Consider the following 22826-nt stretch of genomic DNA (forward strand, 5'->3'; position numbering starts at 1 on the left):
GAGATCATGCTACTACCTTTCGGATATTTCATCCTGCTTGACTTGTACAATCTGCTGTTTGGAGTTAATTATACTTTATGTGACATAAAGAACAGAATATCTAGTAATAATGAATTTATACAACAGTTTTTGGTATGTGCATCAGGGTTAAGTTAGGTCAAAATTTGAGAAAATACAACTGTACGGAAAAAAGGTTTTATTGCATCATATTTTCCCACATTTGTATAAGGCATTCTGTGATGGGAGTTATAGCTGAATCCAGATACGAGGATGTATTGATATCTAGTTAGCCTAGACCAGACCAAATTTGCGTTACCATAGCAACGAACAATAAGTCATTAGAAGTGTCAGTATGAAGTTTGAGGTCAAAAAAGTAAACCAGAGTTACGCAATAAATTAAAAGAAAAAAGATGTCCACCGAAATTGTGAAAATCGAAAATTTGGAGTATATAGCCATCATCAAGTACCTGTATTTAAAAGGGTTAAGAGGTAAGCAGATTTACGAAGATATGCTTAGTACTCTTGGTGATCAATATCCTTCGTATACGACCGTGAAAAATTGGACTGCAAGCTTTAAAAGAGGTAAATTTTCCATTGAAGATGATTACCGACCAGGAAGGCCAGTTTCTGTGTCAGTCCCCGAAAATATCGATGAAGTTCATGACATGATTTTATCAGACCGTCGAATTGGGCTGAAACAGATATCTGAAGCACTGAATATTTCATACGAACGCTTTCTCATATAGTTCAAGTCAATTTGAACATGAGAAAAATTGCTACAAAATGGATGCACAAATGTTTGAATGTTAACCAAAAGCGTGCAAGGGTAGTAGCATCGCGTTCGATCTGTGCTCGATTTGAAAACGATGTAGACTTCTTGAACCGAATTGTTACTATGGATGAGAGGGGTACATTTCTACGATCCAGTAACAAAGCAACAATCGATGGAATGGGGACACTCTGGTTCTCCAAGACCTGAGAAGTTTCATGTCCAAAAATCTGCTGGAAAAGTTCTTGCTTCAGTTTTTTGGGATTGCCATGGAGTAATCATGATTGGTTTTTCGGCTAACGGTAGAACAATATCCGGAGATTACTAGTCGACATTACTAACCACCCTACGGGAATAATTAAAGAGAAAAGACGCGAAAAGCTATCCAAAGGTGTTTTGTTTTTGCAGGACAAAGCCCCTGCTCATAAATCTCATGTTGCCATGCAAAAAATTCGTGATTTAGGGTTTGAATTACTAGAACACCCTCCTTATTCACCAGATTTGGTTCCTTCCGACTATCATCTCTTACCTCAACTGAAAAAAAGTTTAAAAGGTCGTAAATTTCCTTCCAACGAGGAGGTAATAAAAGCTGTGGAGGTCTGGTTTGCAGAGCAAGGAGAAACATTTTTTTTTGAAAGGTCTAGAGACGTTGCAGGTTCGCTGTAATAAACGTATCCAATTAAGAGGAGAATATGTTGAGGGATAAAATATTTTGACATTGAAATTTTGTTTGGTTCTATAGTAGGCTTAGAATTTCTCAATATATCCTCGTACAGTCTATTTTCTGGAAGCCATGAGAAATTTATCTTCAGTAGCCCCAATATATTTGAGTTAGCAAGAGACAGTGAAAACCGAGCAAATCAGATCGAAAAAAATAAGTGCGTGCCTATCGAAAGTAGGGCATTGTTTTGGCATACATTTACTGTGCTCATGTTGTTTGTTTGCAAAAACATATGATAGGGTAGAATTGATATTATGGGAAGATGAAGAATTTCTGATCTATGTGAATTGTTTTTCAATAGGAACTGGTCGATGTTGACATGGATTTCCTCTCCAAAAAGGTCGGGATTTTTATTGACACTAACCTATGGAGCAAGGACTGATAAAGTAGGATCATAATGAAGAAATTCAATATTCTTTTTTGTGATTGGGTAATAGCTTAAGTTCAACTTCTGCATTTGTCTAAAATACGTCATCATATCCAGTTCTTCTGCGTCATCGAGCTCAAAGAGTGTTCAACCCAGAGAACAAGACCCCGCTTTTTCTTCGAACAGTATTCCAACGACTGGTAATGCACGTTTTGGTCAGTATCAAATTTCAAGAGCTTTTCGGAACGAGGAGTTCATTGTTGGGTGGGACGGCTAATTTTGTCTGCGTCAACCGCAAAATCACGAGATGCGTACTTCCGAAATCTACTTCGAATTTCCGTTAGCAATTGACACATCCTGTCGTAGCTATTGAAGCTTTATTTATATCTTCGGAGGATTTTGATGAGCGACATGAATAAAATGATTTATTGAACGATTAAATATACTCGAGCTCAAAGGCAAAGTAAATCTGGTAATGCACCGTTTCAGCAAACTGGCAAAATTCCAGGAATGATATCCCTTCTTCATTTTTTAGTACTTATGAATCCTTCAGAATCAGGAAAACACAATTTATTCATAAAAACTTTTTTTTTATTTTACATAATATTCTCTTTTACTAAATGAATTTTTGCACCTGGAAAATTGATAATGAAAACAACTTTTCCAATTTTACTTCCGTATACGAATATTTCAATAGTAGATTCTTGAGGTCAAAAGAAATACTTTTTTCTATACCTATACCATAGAAATTCAAAGGGGTGCTTCTTGTCAAAAATAAAAAAAGTGTCTTTTCACTTTGTCTCGAGAATCTGTGACCAAATTTTGTTGTATTGCACCCGTTGAAAAAGTTTTTCCATGAATGGAGTTGAAAAAAATACGTAGTGTGCTTCCAATTTCGAAGAAATATCTCGTGAAGTATCAGCTGTGAGCGTCGTCGTGTGAGCTCGAACCATTTATGAATAATTGAGCACCGACAATTCTCAGACATTTTTCTATGTTTCACCATCACTTCCTCTCCAGGAATACCTAATGGTCCCCCATTTGCGATGGAAGAGTTGAAGTGGTCCTCAAACCGGTGAGTTATTACGTATAAAAAGACATAATTATAACCGATGTACGCAAATTCTGCTGAAAATACCCAGGCTGTTTATGTTTAACGCTAAAATTTCCTGTGTTTATTTGTACAAAATGTTGCGAAGCATATCCGGCGAGAAGCGTTGCATTTGTAGCGTTTCCGGCCCCAGGAAACACGGCCAGCGGAAGTGATTTTTGACAGAAAATGTGGGGAGAAAACCTATTCCTCAATCATTAATCAATGGAATTCATTATACTTTTAATCTATTGAAAAAACCTTGCAGTTTCGTGAAAACCCAAAGAAGAAACTTAGGCATGCTACAAGTTCTGTCACAATAATCGGATTCATAGCAATTGGTCATTTTTAGATAGATAAATAACTTCGAAATTGAGTCAGAGAAAGAAGAGTAATGATGGGTTCCTTCCTCAGGTCTTAGTTCTTAGTAACTCTGCATAAATTTATGTTTTATTCACTTTCTGCGAAATGTACATGCATAAATAAATAAATAAATTCGCCATTGGATTGGTCTCTTACTTAAATATTAGTTCTCAGTAACTCTGCACAAGCTCGCCATTAGATTGGTCCCTTTCTTAGGTATCAGTTCTTAGTAACACTGTAGTAACAGACTATGAAGACCATTTTTGATGGAAATATCATAAGCATTTGACTGCTTATTGCGCACAACAAAATGAAATTTAGGGGGTTCTTCATCTACTATCAGCTCGGAAGTAAAAAGATGAATGTACGAGGATATATTGAAAAATTCTTAGCCTACTATAGAAGCAAAGAAAATTTCGATGTCTAAATGTTTAATTACTCAACATATTCTCCACTCAATTGGATACATTTATTACAGCGAACCTGCAACGTCTCTAGATCTTTGAAAAAAATGTTTCTTCTTGCTCTGCAAACCAGACCTCCACAGCTTTTATTACCTCCTCGTTTGAAGAAAATGTACGACCTTTTAAACTGGAGTCAAATTTGGTGATGTTCTAGTAATTCAAACCCTAAATCACGAATTTTTTGCATGGCAACATGAGATTTGTGCGCAGGGGTGTTGCAAAAACAAAACACCTTTGGATAGCTTTCCGCGCCTTTTCTCTTCAATTTTTTCCGTAGAATGGTCAGTAAGGTCGAATAGTAATGTCCGGTTATTTTTCTACCCTTATCCAAAAAATCAATTATGATTACTCCATGGCAATCCCTAAAAACTGAAGCAAGAACTTTTCCAGTAGATTTTTGGACATGAAACTTCTTAGGTCTTGGAGAACCAGAGTGTTACCATTCCATCGGTTGTTGCTTTGTTTCTGGATCGTTGAAATGTACCCAAGTCTCATCCATAGTAACAATTCCGTTTAAGAGTCTACATGGTTTTCAAATCGAGCACAGATCGAATGCGATGCTTCTACCCTTGCACGCTTTTGGTCAACATTCAAACATTTGGGGATCCATTTTGCAGCAATTTTTTTCGTGTCCAAATTGACGTGAACTAAATGATGAACACGTGCATATGAAATATTCAGTGCTTCAGATATCCGTTTTAGCCCAATTCGACGGTCTGATATAATCATGTCAAGAACTGCATCGATATTTTCGGGGACTGACACAGAAACTGGCCTTTCCGAGCGGTCATCATCTTCAAAGAAAAATTGACCCCTTTTGAAGCTTGCAGTCCAATTTTTCACGGTCGCAGACGAAGGACATTGATCACCAAGAGTATTAAGCATATCTTCGTAAATTTAGTTTTCGTTGGATAACCCTGTATGTTTACGATCCTAGTCTTCGGAAATTTTATCTTGCCTCCAACAATCTCCTTATAGCATTCCCTTCTTCATTCATATTTCTGGCAGCGACATTGAGAGGTCATTCAACGAGATAAATGAACCCATCAACTGGGTCAAAATCTCCCAGGCAACTTGTGATATATAATTCGTTATTCAATCTTTAATCTTGATTGCACCTACGCTGCTTTATGAATTGAAGGCCTCACTCTCATCATGTCTCATTGTGGATCAATGAAATTACTGTTTTTCAGTGTGGCCAATTACTCCATTGACGGAAATCCAGAATGTATAGGAAGTTAATTGGTGCTCCTAATAATTATTTCCAGTGATTACTAACGAGCGTGGTATGGAATTTTCATTCTGGGATATTAAATTTCGAGAAATAATACAAAATCCGATCACCTCTCCAGTACTCGAAAATATTCAAGGATTTCTGCAAGCTATATAACACTAAAAATTGCTCAGAATTGCAATTTTCCTGTACTATTATAAAAGTTACCACCATAAGCTTTTATTTCTCGAAATTCGTAGGTGTTGATAAAATGATACTTTACACATGGTGGAAATACGGGAGTTGATTTCCTGTCGTTTAACATAATATTTCATGCATAAACGTTGGGTTAGATATGCACTCCTTCTGAGGAGTACCAAAGATTTCCATCGGTTTCCTGGAGTTCCAAGGAAATGCTTGGGTTCCCATGAGAAAACTGGGAGGATGTTAGGAGGGTACAGAGCCAACTACCGAGACCATTTAGAATGAATAGTAATTCGTTCAGAACGCTTTTTAATTCTCTTCCGTCGAGCTGACATTTGCATTGTCCGGAAAGAAACAAACAATGAAGACTATAAATTCCTTCGACTTTTTTCGAAGGTTTCCTACGATGAGATTTGTTCGAGTTGAAATTACATTTGCTTCATAATGTTGTGGTCATGGAAAAGTATTTTTGCAGTGGGATTTGTGCCTTTTATACAGGGTGAGAATGGGACCAACTAAAAAAGTGTCCAGAAAAAACCTCAACAAGAAGAATCTGCAACCGTTTAGTCATGCATAGATAAATCGCTGTCCCAAGTTAAAATCACACTCTTCAAAATAATATAATGATTCTTCATCTAATGTCAGTTTTGAAAGAGAGAGTAGGAAAGTAAAAAATTCATACAATTTTCCACTCTCAAACGTGTGTACCTCAGATTATAAAAAAATCGATGAGATTTTTGCTTGTAGTTCACAGGATGAGTTTTTGACTCGTTCAAATATTTTATCAGTAGATTCTTGAGGTCCAAAGAAACACTCGTTTCCTTTGCCATTTTTTCCGAATCGGCAGGGTTTGAAAGATACAGGCTGTTGAAAAACCATAAAAAAAATGATATTTTTAGTTTTTTCTCACAAACGGTTAAATCGAATAAAATGAATTTCGGAATATAGTACCACACTACACAAATGTGTAATATCACATATTTAGCTAGTTATTCTGAAGGTGATTTTGTTTTTCCAGGACTGGCTCAGCTCATTATGAAAACTTAAAATTTCTAGAGCTATATCTTTTGATCAGGATCGAATCGGAACGAAATGGTATAGGAAAAAAAGTGTTTCTTTTGACCTCAAAAATCTACTGTTAAAATAGAAACTCAACCTGCATAAGGGTTCGAAAAATTACACGTATCGAAAAATATGAAACTAAATGTTTATTATTCATTGAATATTGCTAATAAAATACGACCTATTTGAGCAACCATATTTTTCGCAATCAACACACGCCTATTCATTAAAATTCCAATTGATAACGAATCTGTTGGTTCAGTTCTATCGAAATATTGACCTACAGTTTCACTATCGAAAAAAATAGATGCCATAAATCACTCCTTACCATGAATCTGCAGCTTTCTGCTACGTCAATTGTTGTTGGGGTTTACTTTTGCTCTGGCCACAAATAGAAGTCAAATATTTCAACATCCCTTTCATTTAGGGTTGGTTTATTGGTTTAAAGTTAACAGATGTTTCCTAGACTGAGGAAAACCGGAACCAACTATTATATTTTTGTCACCTCCTCCAGGTCCGTACTGGTCAATTCGGAATACAATTATACAATTTGACTTGTAGTAGGTTGTAGTTGTTATGATTAGATCGTGAGATATTGACATTTGACATGGTTTATTCATGGAGTAACTAGCCATACAATTTTTTTTAGGACCCATCCATTTAAGTGTGTTCACACTTCTCAAAAATTGTCAGTTATAAAATGACACATCACCTACCTTAACATTCCATTTATGGTGAACAATGATAACGAAGAATTTCGCTATTTTATAAAATCATTCCTTTGGTTTTAAAAATTTGCTGGAGCTTATCCTACGAATCTCATAATAGTAGGAAACGAGTTCAATTCCGCGCTTATTGGACAATTAATCATTTTATGTCCGATTACGATAGATTTTATGAGACGTCAAACCGAAATCATGACCCCATATTCTTTCTACCGAGGAGACCGATGTTTGGGTCTGTATTTCCTGCAGGTTAAATTTCCAGGTACAACCCTGTGTTGCGTACCTCGAGCAGGCACCATCGGACGTCCTATATCCGGTCTCTGAGCTCACTAAACCGGAAGAAGTGTTCAACTTTGGAATGTCGATTCTGAAAACCGCACTAGGATCCCGATTTCTTGAAAGACGGGGATCAGTTCATTCAGAAAAGCCTTTGACTAACTACGTGAATCATGCCTTTTTTTACGTCGAGAATAGTAGTAGAATTAGTAGTTGTAGAAGTGTGAGGGTTTACCAAGAGTATGTGTCTTAGTGAAAATACAAATTTGTTAGATTTCTCTGGATATATCTGATCTATTTACGTTGGAGCTCATTATGGCCCCTTTATGCAGGACAAGTAAGTGAAATCTGTCAATTTCAGTATTTAATCTACAATAATTCAAAGGGTTATTCCCTGTGTAATCTTGAGGCGCAAAGTTTATATGAAGATAGGTCCGCAAACGCTTAGTTACGGAGCTACAGGGTGTTGGAGGGAATTTTTTTAGTTTCCTTATAGCTCTTGCAGTTTTTTATAGATCGGGCTAGATTGGTAAATGAGCGGAAGTTAAGGGTAGATTAGGACACTGAGGGGATGCAGAGTTGCCTATATTTAAATCGCCTATCCCTCTTTATAATCAAGATACATAGTGTTTTACTCATTCTGCCAATTTTTTCAATTACCCATAACTCTCGAACCATCCTTTATATTTCGATTATATTTGGTACATTTATTCTACGCAACAATTAGTTCATACTGACGAAGTACCTATTTTTTCTTCCAGGTCCAGCCTAGGAAAAACTGATAAATAAGATTTTTGGTTGAATTTTATTTATCAATTTTTTCTAGGTCAGACCTGAAAAAAATTCATGTTACTATCTCAGAATGAACTAGTTGTTGTGGAGGACAAACTCACTAAATATCGTCAAATTATATAGGGTGGTTCGAAAGTTTTGGGTGATAGAAGAAATTGACAAAATCAATAAAACACTGTGCATCTTGATTATAAAGATAGGTAGACTCTTTAAATATAGGTTATTGTGACTCAACTCTCATCTATCCTTAGCCCTTACCCATTTACCAATGAATCACTTTGTATTTAATCGAATGGAGTTAATTTTTTTTTAGTTTCAACTTTCTAACCTCTGCTCAAATTTGAAACATGCATTGAGCTAAAGCTTTCACATAATCGGACATGGAAAAAAATAATGAAAATCTACAGGTGATATTTTCTGGTATCTTCAAACGATTTGGAGAAAATCGCTATTGAACGAAAGTCTGCTATTATCGAAAGAAAATACGGAAGGTATACACTGTATACAGGATGACTTCAATTTCGGTCGATCTATAACTTTTGGAAATTATACTATTATGATAGTATCTTGAAAATTGTTCGAGATAGATGTAGGACTTTTAAAATCGAATTCCCGAAGAGTACTCAAGTATTCTGTAGTCTTTCAGATCGCTCTACAGATGGTCCTAAAGCCACTCCAATTTTTCCAAAATGACCTTTAAGAAAATGGAATGCCCTGAACATTTTCTGTCTGTTGGATACCCTAGTATCCAAGTTTATGGAAACGTTTCTGGCCTAAAATGAATAATAATAAAGACCTTTATTCAACAACATAAATTATATGAACAAAATCAAAAATTAGTACAGATTTTTGAAAGAGGTGAGATTCAGTGCATAGTTTTCAAAATTTATTTGGACTTTTTCATTCAATCTGAATCCCAATTCAATAAACCATTGTGTAAAATCGATATTGTTTTTGTTTATCGCTCCAAGAAATTTTTGATTTGGAACAACCCATCATTGTTCGGCGAACAGAACCCTAGGTGCTCGAAGCAAGGAGACATATCCTATATCTCCTTGGCTCGAATCAAAGGACCTATGTACCTGTCAATATCATTCAGCAATGTTATCTGCACGGATTTAATCACGTCCTGAAGGCACAATAGTTAGTTATCAATATTTATTGTTCCATGTTCTGTTCAATATGTCAGGGTCAATCGAAACAGAAGTATTATGTATCCTGAATAACAACAACTGTTATTAATAAAGGACTGATTCATCCGCTTCCTGATTTTCATCGAGTTCCGGTCAGGAGCTATTCCACATCGAGCGAGTTCATTGAAAAGGCGCATTCCACTGTGAAAATCGATCATTTTCTACATCCCCTTCTTTGTGATTCGAAAAAGCGATCAAATCCACAAAGTAACGCGTTTACTCTAAAGTTAGATCGTCGAGAGGTCAGTTGTGAAAATAGGCCAATTGGATTTTCCATCCCAGCACATAAGTTGGTTTGTTTCGACATTGATTTTTTTTTCTTGCAGAGTCCAAGAGCGCTGAAGAGTGCCTCTCGAGGCAGAAAGTGGGCGATCAACAAGGCAGTACCATGTGGCTTCTGGATATTCCACCGAAACATACAGGTAGGAAAATAACACTTAAATTGGTACATAAAATATGGCTCAAACAGTTTCTGTTGTGCTTTGATTCTATACTTTTGAATTCGGCTCCTGAAACTGTGCAAAATCCTCTTCAGTACTGATTACACTGCTGAAAAATTGAGGCATAGAGTCATTCGGGGCAACTGTGCGCACTTTTGCGTTTCAAGCCATGCCCTGTTTCAAATGTTGAAGCTAGGAAAATTAAAACATATTCATAAGATAGAGAATTTTCTAATCTATAAGAAAACATCAAAAAGCAAACAAACAAAAACGTTTTCTTTCCGCAAACAAGAATTTAATAGAGAAAGTCGGAGTGCGTTCACATGCCCCGTATTGCGGGTAAGTGTGCGCACCCTCACGGGGTAAGTGAACGCAGTGCTTAGTGAACCACACAATCAAAACAAATTACAAAATAATGTCATAAAAATGTTACAATATTAGAGAAATGCTGTTTATTGTCAATACAGAAGCGCCTTTTTATAAGCTCTGCATTATTGTTCGTGCCACAATTCCTGGTGAACACAACACTTGATACATTCCCCTGTTGGTGGCTCTTCATATTTTTCTGAACAAATAGGACAATATTGATCGAGTCTTAACCAAGAAAATCAACAATGTCATAATTTATTCCTCACTGAACTAATGCCCATATAAAGAATCTATGCGCACACTTACCCGCGCACACTTTCCCCAGTAAGCCAAAATTTGAATTGACGTTCTTATAGAGTTGAGCAGCTAAGAGAATCTAAAATTTTTTTTATATATATTTAGATTAATATGCCCATGATCGAATAAAATATTGTTTAACACTGAGGGACTCGGAATTTGGACCTGGCAGAATGTGCAGAGATACTAAAAATTAACAAGAAAACTAGTGAATTTGATTGATTGCAAATAAAAAGTTAAAGAAACGTGGCACGGCGCACTCCTATGAAAAACTAATATGGCGATTCTGCGCCCTTGCTTCACCCAAATGAACCCCTCTTTCATACATTGCACAGTCGAGATATACGCACTGCGCACACTTACCCACTGCGCTCAGTTACCCCGAATGACTCTATGTTTGCACTTTTTAATTGAAACTCATTCTTCGCTTATGTTTCCTGTTCTAATTGATCTACACCATTTCAGATTGCGAAAAACTCCTCTGTTTCCGATACTACGATGGAACCACCTTAGATTACCTGGCGGAAACGGACGCCCTGATCATTAAACCCTCGGAGAAACTGAAGAGATTCCTGAAGCTGAAGCACAAGAGCAAGTTCAACGGGATAGAAAACACGGCCTTCCAAGACGAGACTGAAATACCGGCCTTGAGAAACTCTAACTCCTTGGAGGACCTCACCAGCAAGAACAGCGAGATGATGCTGGGCGTCAAGAAGAAATCGACTGGTCTGGTCCGGTCGGAATCCACGAACATGGGCGGCACGAAGAAAAAGATCAAATCGAAGCAGAATTTGAAGATTCCCAGCAAGGAGTACTACCAGATCTGGACGTCGTACAGTTCTCCCTCGCCCACCGATGAAACCAAAGACATAACCACCCCGGCCAACGGTTGTTCAGATCCGTTGGACGGTTCAGCACCTCCCTTGCCCCCCAGGAGTTCCTCCCACAGACCGCTGGAGAGGTCGCACGCGGTCAGTACAAATTTCGTGCCGCCGTTGGTGCACAGGCAGAAGAAACCAAAGAAAGTGCAGAACCCCGAGGACACGTTCGGGTTTGAGCTGGTTGATACGGATGAGGATCATAGGACGCATTCTACCACATCCACTGCGAGCTCATTGTCGGACGCTGATGTAAGTCTTCCAGTTTTTACCATGATTTTTCATATATAGGGGACTGTGGTGGAGGCAGGTTGATGAGAAAGGGCTCTTTATGCTCTTTAGTATTCATTAGGCACCGTGATTTGACTTCCACCATTTTTTAAAGCCCTTTGAAACTCGCCAGTCGTCATATTTTCCCTAAGATCCAGATACCTCTTAGATCTCACAGTATTAAAGCTCCCAAACTTGGCCTAGTTTAAATCAAACTGTCAAGAAACTTGATTAAAAGATAATGCTTCGTAAAAACTTCTTGAATGGCTGGGAGACAAGGTCCATATGAACACATAGCAAACATTACAAAAATTGTGCGCTCAAAATTTCTCCTTGGTGTCGAAATAATAGAACTAATTCTCTTTTCAGGTAGCCACTCCCAGCCACAAATCCAAGATGGACAGGAGAGCCAACGGCGAAATACACATAGGTTCTGACAACTACATAACCACGGCTCTCTCAAAGAGCCTCGGTGATAATTCTAGTCTCCAAAATGCTCATTTAGATTTAAGCAGAATGGAAAACCACAGTTCAGTTTCCACGCAAAGCAGCAGTTCTATCGATATAGTCGATGGCGAATGCAGCCACTTAGTCAATTTGTCCCACAGGCCGCTTGTTAGGTTAGGATCGCCGCAGCAGTTCCAGATGGACGATTCCGATGAAGCCTGCGGTCACCAGTCGCCTTCTGGGGATCATGCGCAGAGGAACATCGCCCAAGTCGTCAAGCCTCACTCCAAGGCGCTGGCTAGGGTTGCTGGCACTTCAGGTAAACCAACTTAATGGAATAAGTCCATCAAGATTCACTATTTACCTATCTTCTTTACAGGTAACGCTCTTGTTTGTCCACCCACGCCTACCCACCATTCCAGAAACATAAGGAAGACCGAATTGAAGCCTCCCAACCTCAAGTACCCCAGTCCGTCCACTGATGGGGCCGCCTCCTCATCTCATTCGGAAGTTCGAAAGGCGGATATACGAAATTTGGAAACCCTGGACGGTTGGTCGGTCCCATCGAGCTCTCACAACGATCCAAACCTTCAGTCTGCCAAGGACAACCCTAGGTTGAGCATCATAGCCATGTCGGAGTTGAGGAACATAGATACAAGAAGCCCGGACGTGCGACCAAAACCTGTGTTGAGGCTTCCAAGCGACGGTATCGAGGATGGTGAGGCTAGCGGTGGCATTCCTTTACCGGTACAGAGGCTGAGCGTAACTAGGTTACCGTCCATTCCGGAGAGGAATCATAGGATAGTTACGGTTCCGGAGAATCCAGTTGAACATGAGGAGCCGCTGCCACCATGTAAGTACAAATTGAGGCTACCTATCATCATTAATTTAAAATATCTGATAGTATGGAAGAAAATCATCAGATATAGCTTTTCGCAGTAAATTCTTAAGGTGGTTTTCGTTCCAGCTTGGGAGGCAAGAATGGATAGCCATGGGAGAGTTTTTTATATTGACCATGCTACCAGAACAACCTCTTGGACCAGACCTGGAGGCAACGCAAGCTCGATTTCCAGCAGCGTTGGGGCAGAACAGCACAGGAGGCAGCTAGATAGGAGATACCAAAGCATCAGGAGAACAATAAGCTCGGTGCGATTGGAGAATGTGGACTACTCAGCAGCTCCTCCCGGATGCAGGTTGCTCACAAGACCGGATTTTTTCACCATATTGCATATGAATCAAGTGAGTTCCAGATCCTTGAATTTTTTATCTTTCAGGAATAGTTTCGGAAGGATCGACCTACGAGGGGTAGAAGTTTGTTGAGATTTTTCAAATGGCATCCCGAACTACTTGTGCCAACTGCAAATTTTCTCAAATCAAACTTGCTGAATGAGTGGTACTTGCATATTTTATATGTTAATTTATATGCCTGGTATGCAGTAGGTGAATTTCTCATTTCAATTTCCTTTTCAGGATGCTTTATCGCTTTACAATAGGAACCCTACCTTGAAACACATGATTGTTCGGATCAGACGAGATCCTAATGCTTTCGAAAAGTATCAACACAACAAAGAATTGGTGGCTCTAGTCAATTTGTTCGCCGATACCTCCCTGGACTTACCTCAAGGATGGGACACCAAGAAAGATAGGAATTCTAAGGTTGGTTACAGTTTATTTCATAATTCTACGTGCTTGCACAATAAAATAGATTTAAATATCATTTCAAACATCTGCAACAGCGCTTTTCATTTGGGAAATTGACCATAATCTGTTTATTTGAGTTTAACTTCCGTAAATGAGCTAATTGATCTTTCACATTACATCTATTTCGTTCAATACAGGGTTTTGCCAAAGGTAAGTCTTTTTTAGGTAAAAGCAGAGACTTCCTCTGGTGTCTCTGGTAAAAGCTGGTCAAAACATTTCGCTAGACATCACCTATGTTGAGTATTCAAGATGACGGCTTTCATCTTCAATGATATATCAGTCAGGGGTTGGTTTTTCTTTGGATTTTGCTTTTTAACAATAATGCAGATCCCTCACGATTTAGACCCTTATTAAAATCTTTTTCATAGGTGATTTTTTCATCTCAAACGTTTGATGAGTTCACCCTCTTTCAAAGAGAAGACTCGCCTTTGAAAACCCTGTATAGGTATCTTAAATCTTTCGGAATGAGATAAATCCTTCAAAGTGAACCGGTACTTTCAAAATAGAACAGTTATTCTGCTTAGATCATGCCTAGTATGCTTCGGTAGAAATTAGCCTCATCTCTTAAAATAAACCATTGTAGATACAGTGTATTAACCTTACTAACTTTCTTAGCAATTCTTCATTGACCATACTCACAAGAAAACAACTTATATGGATCCTCGGGTACCTACAGAATCCCCTTGTTTCTCTAGAAGGTTCTCAGAGGAAGGACAAGTAAGTTAAATATATGGTGGATGTGCTTTCGTCTCTTCCTAACCTGAGTTGGTACATCCACCATTAATTCAAATATACCCTTTAAAATTGATAAAATCACGTTCAAAAGATTCCTCATTTCAGGCTCCAACACCACCACCAAGGACGGGTACGTCTGCAAGCGCCGCTGTTAATAATCTGCCCGATATACCCATAGCCTACAACGATAAAGTAGTCGCTTTTTTACGTCAGCCGAACATTTTGGATATACTGCGAGAAAGGCATCCGCCCATTGGTACTTCGCTTACGCTCAGGGATAAGGTCAACGCTGTGAGGGTGGAGGGAACTGCCGCCTTGGACAGGTTGAGCCATGACATCCATCTGACCATTCTTCTCAGGTGAGTAAACTTGATTCATAAGTCACTTGGATAGGTTTCTGAAACTTGTAACTCACGTTTAGCGCTTGAATCAAATGTTTTGAGTGTTGATGTACAAACACGCACAAAATATGGTCCTGGCTCAAGTACAAAAAAAGTGTATGACGATTTTGTTGTATGTGCGATAATGGGCTTTCGCAACTCTTCTGATGTTGTGTAGTATCAATTGTAGATTAATTATCACGAGTTAAACATGCGTTAGAAGGCTTCCAACTTAAACAGTTAGTTGGGAGCGCCCACCAAAGTAGCGTAGTAAAGACATAGCACATACATGACAAAGGCGATTTATAATTTTCAGATATCTGAGTGAAGTGTCAGTTATTATTATGCTTCGCCATTGTCATGTATGTGCCATGTCAGTGTTATGCTACTTTGGTGGGCGCTACCAGTCAGCGTGTAGGTTAAACGAAGTTTTATCGCAACAAGAAGTATCTGACCGTCTCTGGGTTTCGCAAAGTGTAGTTAATAGAGCGCGGAATCACTATCGTGATAGTGGTGGTAGAAGGTTGGAAGAGCAAGAGCTTTAAGCGCTGCACAAGATCCTAATAGTTCATTTCGAAAAGCTACTGGTCGAACACTCCGGAACAGATAGCATAGCTTTAAAGCTATGCAATTTTATGTTAATTGCCGATAATGCTCGTCCACACAGGCTAGAATTGTGCAAAGATCGCGTGGCAACTAAATAGATTGGCTCGTTGCCTTTCCAGACTAAAATTGTATAGAACATGTCTGACCTGCAATGTTCGAGCAATTGCACCATTTATGTGACCCACCGCAGACATTACAATGGTTAGCCAATGTTTCGACGGACTCTCGGCCAAAATTTCCTCATATTTTCATTGATTACCCCACCGACTCAATGCCGAATAGAGTAGGAGCACTAGGCAGAGCCAAATCAGGTCCGGCCTAATTTTAAACCTTGACTTCTAGGTTAGGTTCGTAACAGAATGAATTTTTTTAAACCTACGAACTTCACCAGGTTGTTCTTTTCTCTATAATGTTGTCGTTTTGAAGCGATCTTGTTTACTGTTGCCATTTCAGGGGCTAGTAAATCTCATAACTACTTCGTTTTTTTCATTTCCTTTCATATACATACATGAGCAGTTTAGGAGGAGTTTACCTTCAAACAAAGTAAATCTTCGAAATTGTAGTAGTGATGATATGGCTTAACAATATTGGTCATTATAATTCTTCCAAATAATTATACAAAAATTCGTGTACCACAATAACACTGACAACATCTAAGTGCCACACGAGGCACATTCGCTATGCTATTTGTAATTTGCGGATAGTAGCTTCAGGAGCTAGGATGATAAAATGAAATTTTCACTTGAAAATAAGCCCCTGCTCAAGCAACTGGTTCTCATGATGTTGTTTTGAAAAGTCTCAAAGAGAGCTTGAATTAGACACTCTGTATATAATGAATGGTGCTTTTAACTGAATCTTAACGAGGTAAGGACCTTATAATGTAAAGTCCCATCCAGATACTAGATAATATCTGTAATTACTTCTTCCGTTGGGCGTTGTTGTATAATGTGTCTTCGATAGGGTCTCCAAAATTTTGCGTTTCCGGTCTGTTAGGGGAGCAGTTTGGCGTTTCCGTTTCGCCGATTCTGACAAAGCGAAAAAATACTGCAACAGGTGTCGTGAGTTGATTGTATGCATGGTCGGCCGGATGTTCATCTAACGAATTTTTCGGCAGTTGAAATGGTTCGGCGGTATATTCTGGAAATGGCAACGTAAGATTTGCAAAATCTACACGAACTATTTCTGTATTCATCGAATTAATTCAAGTTCTACAGGTCAAATCGATCGATAGATTGTTATAGATAGAAAGAGGTGAGAGTGGGGTTGGGTTTTTAAAGCGGCAATGTTGGATAAACGAAAATCCTATTCCATCTCTTCATCGAAAATTACCGCATTGGTTTCCGAAAAAATAGTTGACAGTCATAATGCACCAAGCATGTCTGATATTCAGTTTTCTGTTCGTTCAAATGCAGCATTAATCAGCAAGAGTATGCTCTGACCTCAACTGACCCTTCGGGTGTATTATAGTGGCACTACACGTGTACCATAAATGGGGGAGAACCCTATAATCCTATAATGAGTCAACGGGAGGGTTTAAGTAATCGTCGGGTGATTCAAATTAATATCTTTCGGTGGATTTTTGTTTGAATCTTTCAGATGACTCACTTTTACTACCAGTTGGAGCTTAAGACTCATTTGCATGTTGCGCTGTATTCGTCTAAGAAGTGAATTGTCTTTCAGTGTCGATCTATATACCCTAATTGATCTAATTCATACTTTTCTCAATTGAAAACAGTGAATTTTCTCTCTCATAAAAAGAACGAATCCAACTAGATTCTGGGACATGATACTGGACTGCCAAAAATCTCATTTGTATTTTTTGTTCTGGGGACGAGATATGTAGAAAAATTATCCTGCTTGCTGCAGGCAGTGGGTGGGATTTCACCCAAAACTGTCGTATAAAGAAAATGCCACAGAGTTAAGAATAGAAAATTACAATTTCAAGATAGTTTGTTTCAATTCAATTTATCAGCTTGAAGGAAAACTGCTCGATCGTATAATTGGACATCGTACTCTCATCATGTTAATTGGAAGATGGTACGTTCTCGATTACGAAAGTCTTGAAATAAAATCCATTGAAAACCTTGTACAGGGTGGACAAAATCCGTTGCCTACTGAGGGGATCTGGAGAACTATAGCAGCTAGAAGAAAACAGATGGCACATTATTGGTCTCCTTTTTCCTGAATAATCCAAATCTGGAAACAGTTTTGCTGCTGAGCAGAAAGGAAGATTGGAAGGGGAACTCATCCACCAAATCCTGAAAAGAAATATTATCGAATGGTATAACATGGTTCGAAAACCACCACCCTCAGGGACTGGCTAGGCTATGACGCTGTCCAAGCGTCTTTTATGCAGGCTGTAGCCTTATGAAGCCTTCAATGTGAATGGGTCTAGAAGAAACTGACGAGGGTAGATGGAAGGCAGATCACGTGGTGACAGAGTGCCTCGCTATTGCAAGCCAACCAAAGGAATGTTTTCTTGTTTCTTACCTACAAAAAAAACCTAACAATTTTCACGTATTACAATATTGAATATGCCAAATCCTTTTTCTATTCGTAATTTTTTCACTCCATGCTGCATACCTACGTATGAATCTCGATGATTCATAGTGGAAGGAAAAAAAATGAGAAAATCGATCGCAAACATGTCCAGTTCTCGATTAGCACTTAATAGCACCTGTAAATAGATCAGTAAAGGTACAACCTACCTTTATATCCAGAAATGATTGGATCACGTTCCTCATTTCGTAATCCAATACATATTTTGTAACAATTATAATTATCCGTATCACAAAACGGTCATTTTCAGTACGATCAACTGAGCAGCCTTGACTGTGATTGGGGCCTTCAAACCCGACTTATTCATAAACGAGTAACACTCTTACCAATTGAAAAAAAATACTTCCACTGGGTAGTAGTCGCTCATTGCTGGAATATGGAAATCGTAATTGAATGGATCAACAACAAACAGGACACCATAATAAATATTTAACAGCTTGAGAGAATTGTTGCCGTGGAAGTTGGGTCACAGCGTAATGAGTTGAACCTTAACCTTCCATTGTTATCGTTAACCCTCCTGTAATTACGAAATCAATTAGCGGAATAGCAAAATTTGCGGTCCACCGGAAACGTGTGTGTTTTAGGCTTCAGCCATACCGAGCGATAATCGATTATTTAATCATTTTCGAACCGAATACGGCAGTACTATGTTTTTCGGTAGATTTCATTGTTTGTGTGGGTTTCGAACCAAAGCCATGGGGTATTTGAATCGTGATACGACTTTGATTAGGTGGGTACAAGCTGTCCCAAATTCGATGCTCATTGAGAGCATCTCAGAATTAGATAAAAAATGTTCCAAGACTACCGAACTCTATTTTTAATCACCAACTTTGTTCATACCTTAGAAGACACCAGTTACCGTTTCATTCGTCGAAATATTCCTTCCAAAAAGAATTGTCGGAAGTCTGACGTCTTCCAGCATGATACAGCGACCATCATAGCCTCAGATTCAGTGTTTGGCAACTGGAACGACACATGCATAAGCGTAACATTCGACTGAGCGTTCACGATTGAATATGACCAGTGACGTACCGTTTTCGCATCTTCTAGATGTTTTCTTCCAATTTTGACGAATTCTTTATTCGAGGGAAGAAATCAAGTGCTCAAAGATTGTTCTTCGGGCATATTGCAATTTTTTTTCATAGGGCATATCGAATTAGGTGGTTTTTCGAATCGTTATGGAGTATTTGGCAAAGAAGCAAATTCTTGATTTTGGATAGAGAACAGCGGCATACTCTTTAAACATTCAGACTTTGAAACATTCAGACTTTCACAGATCCAGGGTTTATGAGAAATGATTCTCATTTATTCTTTCTTAATTTTAAACCTTTCGAATTTGTCAACCAATAGATAGGACTGTTATTTATCTTGTATTCAACTCCTTCAGTAGTTGCTGTGAAAATGCGTGATTTTATATTGCATCTCTAGATTTCTTTATTGAATTGGATATCAGCATGTGTTTGAACGATTTTCAAGAATGTGTCTAAGTAATCAGATACTTTATTTGGAGGAATTATGATGCTCAACATCTCTAATTTGTTCTGCGGTTACTCCTATTGATTAAATCGACCTCACCATTGTTTCTAAAGGAAGTGGCCCATTAGTTTGTGCACTAAAACACACCTTATGAATACTACCAATTGATTCAGTCTGCACTCAAGGTGATGAACTACTTAAGAAATTCGGCTCTCTTCAAATGCAGGTGTATAGATTTCGCCTATGAAGTCAGGAATGGAGTCTTCATTCTCCATAACAGGCAATGTCATTTTACTAGGTGTTCCATAATTCGAATGATTTCAAACTTGCTCTTTTAGAGTGTATAACAATCAGATCTGCGATGATTTTCCTGGGAAGCTGACATTCGAAAAATTCCCAAAAAGATGGGGTCAGTTGAAACTTCCTCAAGACCGAACGGTTGTGCCGAAATGGATGAAATTCTCAAATTTATTACTAAAAGAGTTGCTCTTTCAGAATATGTATCACGTTTAGATCTACGATGATTTTCCTGAAAGAAAAACTACAACAATAAATTCGATTTTTTCTAAACAGTGTCGGATATCTGGAAGTTTGGTATGAAAACTTAGGTTTTCCTATACGCTGAATCTATTGCAAGCCTTCCGGAAAGCCTATCTCCCTCCGTTTAGATTTTCGTCTTGGAATGGCATTTTTCATAAATCGCAAATTTCAATCTGCGATATCTCATGTTATATTCGTCTGATCCAATTGGGATTTTCAGTTTCGTAATCAGCGTTGATAAGGCTTTTATTCTAGCATAAAAACTTAATTTCTAAAATCCTCATTTTTTGGGTCAAAAATGAGCAAGGAGTTAGACCCCCTAAAATGACCTATTTGATCCTCTGCCTGAAATTCAGGGTGTCCTACTACTGTCTTAGGATATGGAGTGTATAGAACTCACTTTGTTGATTCCACCAAACCAAATAGTTGATGATTCCATAGAGAGTTGCACTCCAGAGAGCACTTCAAACTGAACTGGAAAATGAAAAATGGAAAAACAATAAATTTGATTTTTTTCTGAACAGTGTCGGATATCTGAAAGTTTAGTATGAAAATATAGGTTTTCGAATACGCTGAATCTATTGCGAGCATTTTCGGAAGCCTATCTCGCTCCGTTTAGATTTTCATCTTTGAAATGACATTTTTCAAAAAATGCCAAATTTCAATCTGCGATATCTCCTGTTATATACGTCTGATCCAATTGGGATTTCCGGTTTCGTAATCAGCGTTGATAAGGCTTTCATCCTAGCATAAGAACTCAATTTCGAAAATCTCGATTTTTTGGGTCAAAAATGAGCAAGGGGTTAGACCCCCCAAAAATGACATATTTGTTCCTCTGCCTGAAAATCAGGATGTTCTACTACTGTCTTAGGATATGGAGTATATAAAACTCACTTTGTTGATTCCACCAAACCAAACAGTTGATGATTTCATAGAGAATTGCACTCCAGAGAGCACTTCAAACTGAACTGGAAAATGAAAAATGGAAAAACAATAAATTTGATTTTTTTCTGAACAGTGTCGGATATCTGGAAGTTTGGTATGAAAATATAGGTTTTCGAATACGCTGAATATATTGCGAGCATTTTCGGAAGCCTATCTCGCTCCGTTTAGATTTTCATCTTTGAAATGACATTTTTCAAAAAATGCCAAATTTCAATCTGCGATATCTCCTGTTATATACGTCTGATCCAATTGGGATTTCCGGTTTCGTAATCAGCGTTGATAAGGCTTTCATCCTAGCATAAAAACTCAATTTCGAAAATCTCGATTTTTTGGGTCAAAAATGAGCAAGGGGTTAGACCCCCCAAAAATGACATATTTGTTCCTCTGCCTGAAAATCAGGATGTTCTACTACTGTCTTAGGATATGGAGTATATAAAACTCACTTTGTTGATTCCACCAAACCAAACAGTTGATGATTTCATAGAGAATTGCACTCCAGAGAGCACTTCAAAGTGAACTGGAAAATGAAAACTGGAAAAACAATAAATTCGATTTTTTTCTAAACAGTGTCGGATATCTGAAAGTTTGGTATGAAAATATAGGTTTTCGAATACGCTGAATCTATTGCGAGCATTTTCGGAAGCCTATCTCCCTCCGTTTAGATTTTCATCTCTGAAATGGCATTTTTCAAAAAATGGCAAATTTCAATCTGCGATATCTCCTGTTATATACGTCTGATCCAATTGGGATTTTCGGTTTCGTAATCAGCGTTGATAAGGCTTTCATCCTAGCACAAAAACTCAATTTCGAAAATCTCGTTTTTTTGGGTCAAAAATGAGCAAGGGGTTAGACCCCCCAAAAATGACATATTTGTTCCTCTGCCTGAAAATCAGGATGTTCTACTACCGTCTTAGGATATGGAGTATATAAAACTCACTTTGTTGATTCCACCAAACCAAACAGTTGATGATTTCATAGAGAATTGCACTCCAGAGAGCACTTCAAAGTGAACTGGAAAATGAAAACTGGAAAAACAATAAATTCGATTTTTTTCTAAACAGTGTCGGATATCTGAAAGTTTGGTATGAAAATATAGGTTTTCGAATACGCTGAATCTATTGCGAGCATTTTCGGAAGCCTATCTCCCTCCGTTTAGATTTTCATCTTTGAAATGGCATTTTTCAAAAAATGCCAAATTTCAATCTGCGATATCTCCTGTTATATACGTCTGATCCAATTGGGATTTCCGGTTTCGTAATCAGCGTTGATAAGGCTTTCATCCTAGCATAAAAACTCAATTTCGAAAATCTCGATTTTTTGGGTCAAAAATGAGCAAGGGGTTAGACCCCCCAAAAATGACATATTTGTTCCTCTGCCTGAAAATCAGGATGTTCTACTACTGTCTTAGGATATGGAGTATATAAAACTCACTTTGTTGATTCCACCAAACCAAACAGTTGATGATTTCATAGAGAATTGCACTCCAGAGAGCACTTCAAAGTGAACTGGAAAATGAAAACTGGAAAAACAATAAATTCGATTTTTTTCTAAACAGTGTCGGATATCTGAAAGTTTGGTATGAAAATATAGGTTTTCGAATACGCTGAATCTATTGCGAGCATTTTCGGAAGCCTATCTCCCTCCGTTTAGATTTTCATCTCTGAAATGGCATTTTTCAAAAAATGGCAAATTTCAATCTGCGATATCTCCTGTTATATACGTCTGATCCAATTGGGATTTTCGGTTTCGTAATCAGCGTTGATAAGGCTTTCATCCTAGCACAAAAACTCAATTTCGAAAATCTCGTTTTTTTGGGTCAAAAATGAGCAAGGGGTTAGACCCCCCAAAAATGACATATTTATTCCTCTGCCTGAAAATCAGGATGTTCTACTACCGTCTTAGGATATGGAGTATATAAAACTCACTTTGTTGATTCCACCAAAC

The 22826-nt window shown here is 38.1% G+C and overlaps 1 protein-coding gene across 4 annotated transcripts in view; it reads left to right on the forward strand.

The window, feature by feature from the left end:
* Nucleotides 1-22826, forward strand: part of LOC123314590 (E3 ubiquitin-protein ligase HECW2) — a 96447-nt gene that overhangs the window by 45037 nt on the left and 28584 nt on the right. For 2 of the 4 annotated variants that reach the window (XM_044899957.1, XM_044899959.1), the window contains 8 exons: nt 9566-9661; nt 10811-11475; nt 11863-12259; nt 12320-12793; nt 12908-13179; nt 13411-13596; nt 14257-14358; nt 14482-14735. In XM_044899957.1, the coding sequence (XP_044755892.1) occupies nt 9566-9661; nt 10811-11475; nt 11863-12259; nt 12320-12793; nt 12908-13179; nt 13411-13596; nt 14257-14358; nt 14482-14735 (2446 nt within the window). Of the gene's footprint in view, nt 1-9462; nt 9482-9565; nt 9662-10810; nt 11476-11862; nt 12260-12319; nt 12794-12907; nt 13180-13410; nt 13597-14256; nt 14359-14481; nt 14736-22826 lie in introns of those variants that run through there. The other 2 variants (XM_044899961.1, XM_044899958.1) reach the window with 2 other exon arrangements.

This window comes from Coccinella septempunctata, chromosome 5 (genome assembly GCF_907165205.1).
Source record: "Coccinella septempunctata chromosome 5, icCocSept1.1, whole genome shotgun sequence".
NCBI lineage: Eukaryota > Metazoa > Arthropoda > Insecta > Coleoptera > Coccinellidae > Coccinella > Coccinella septempunctata.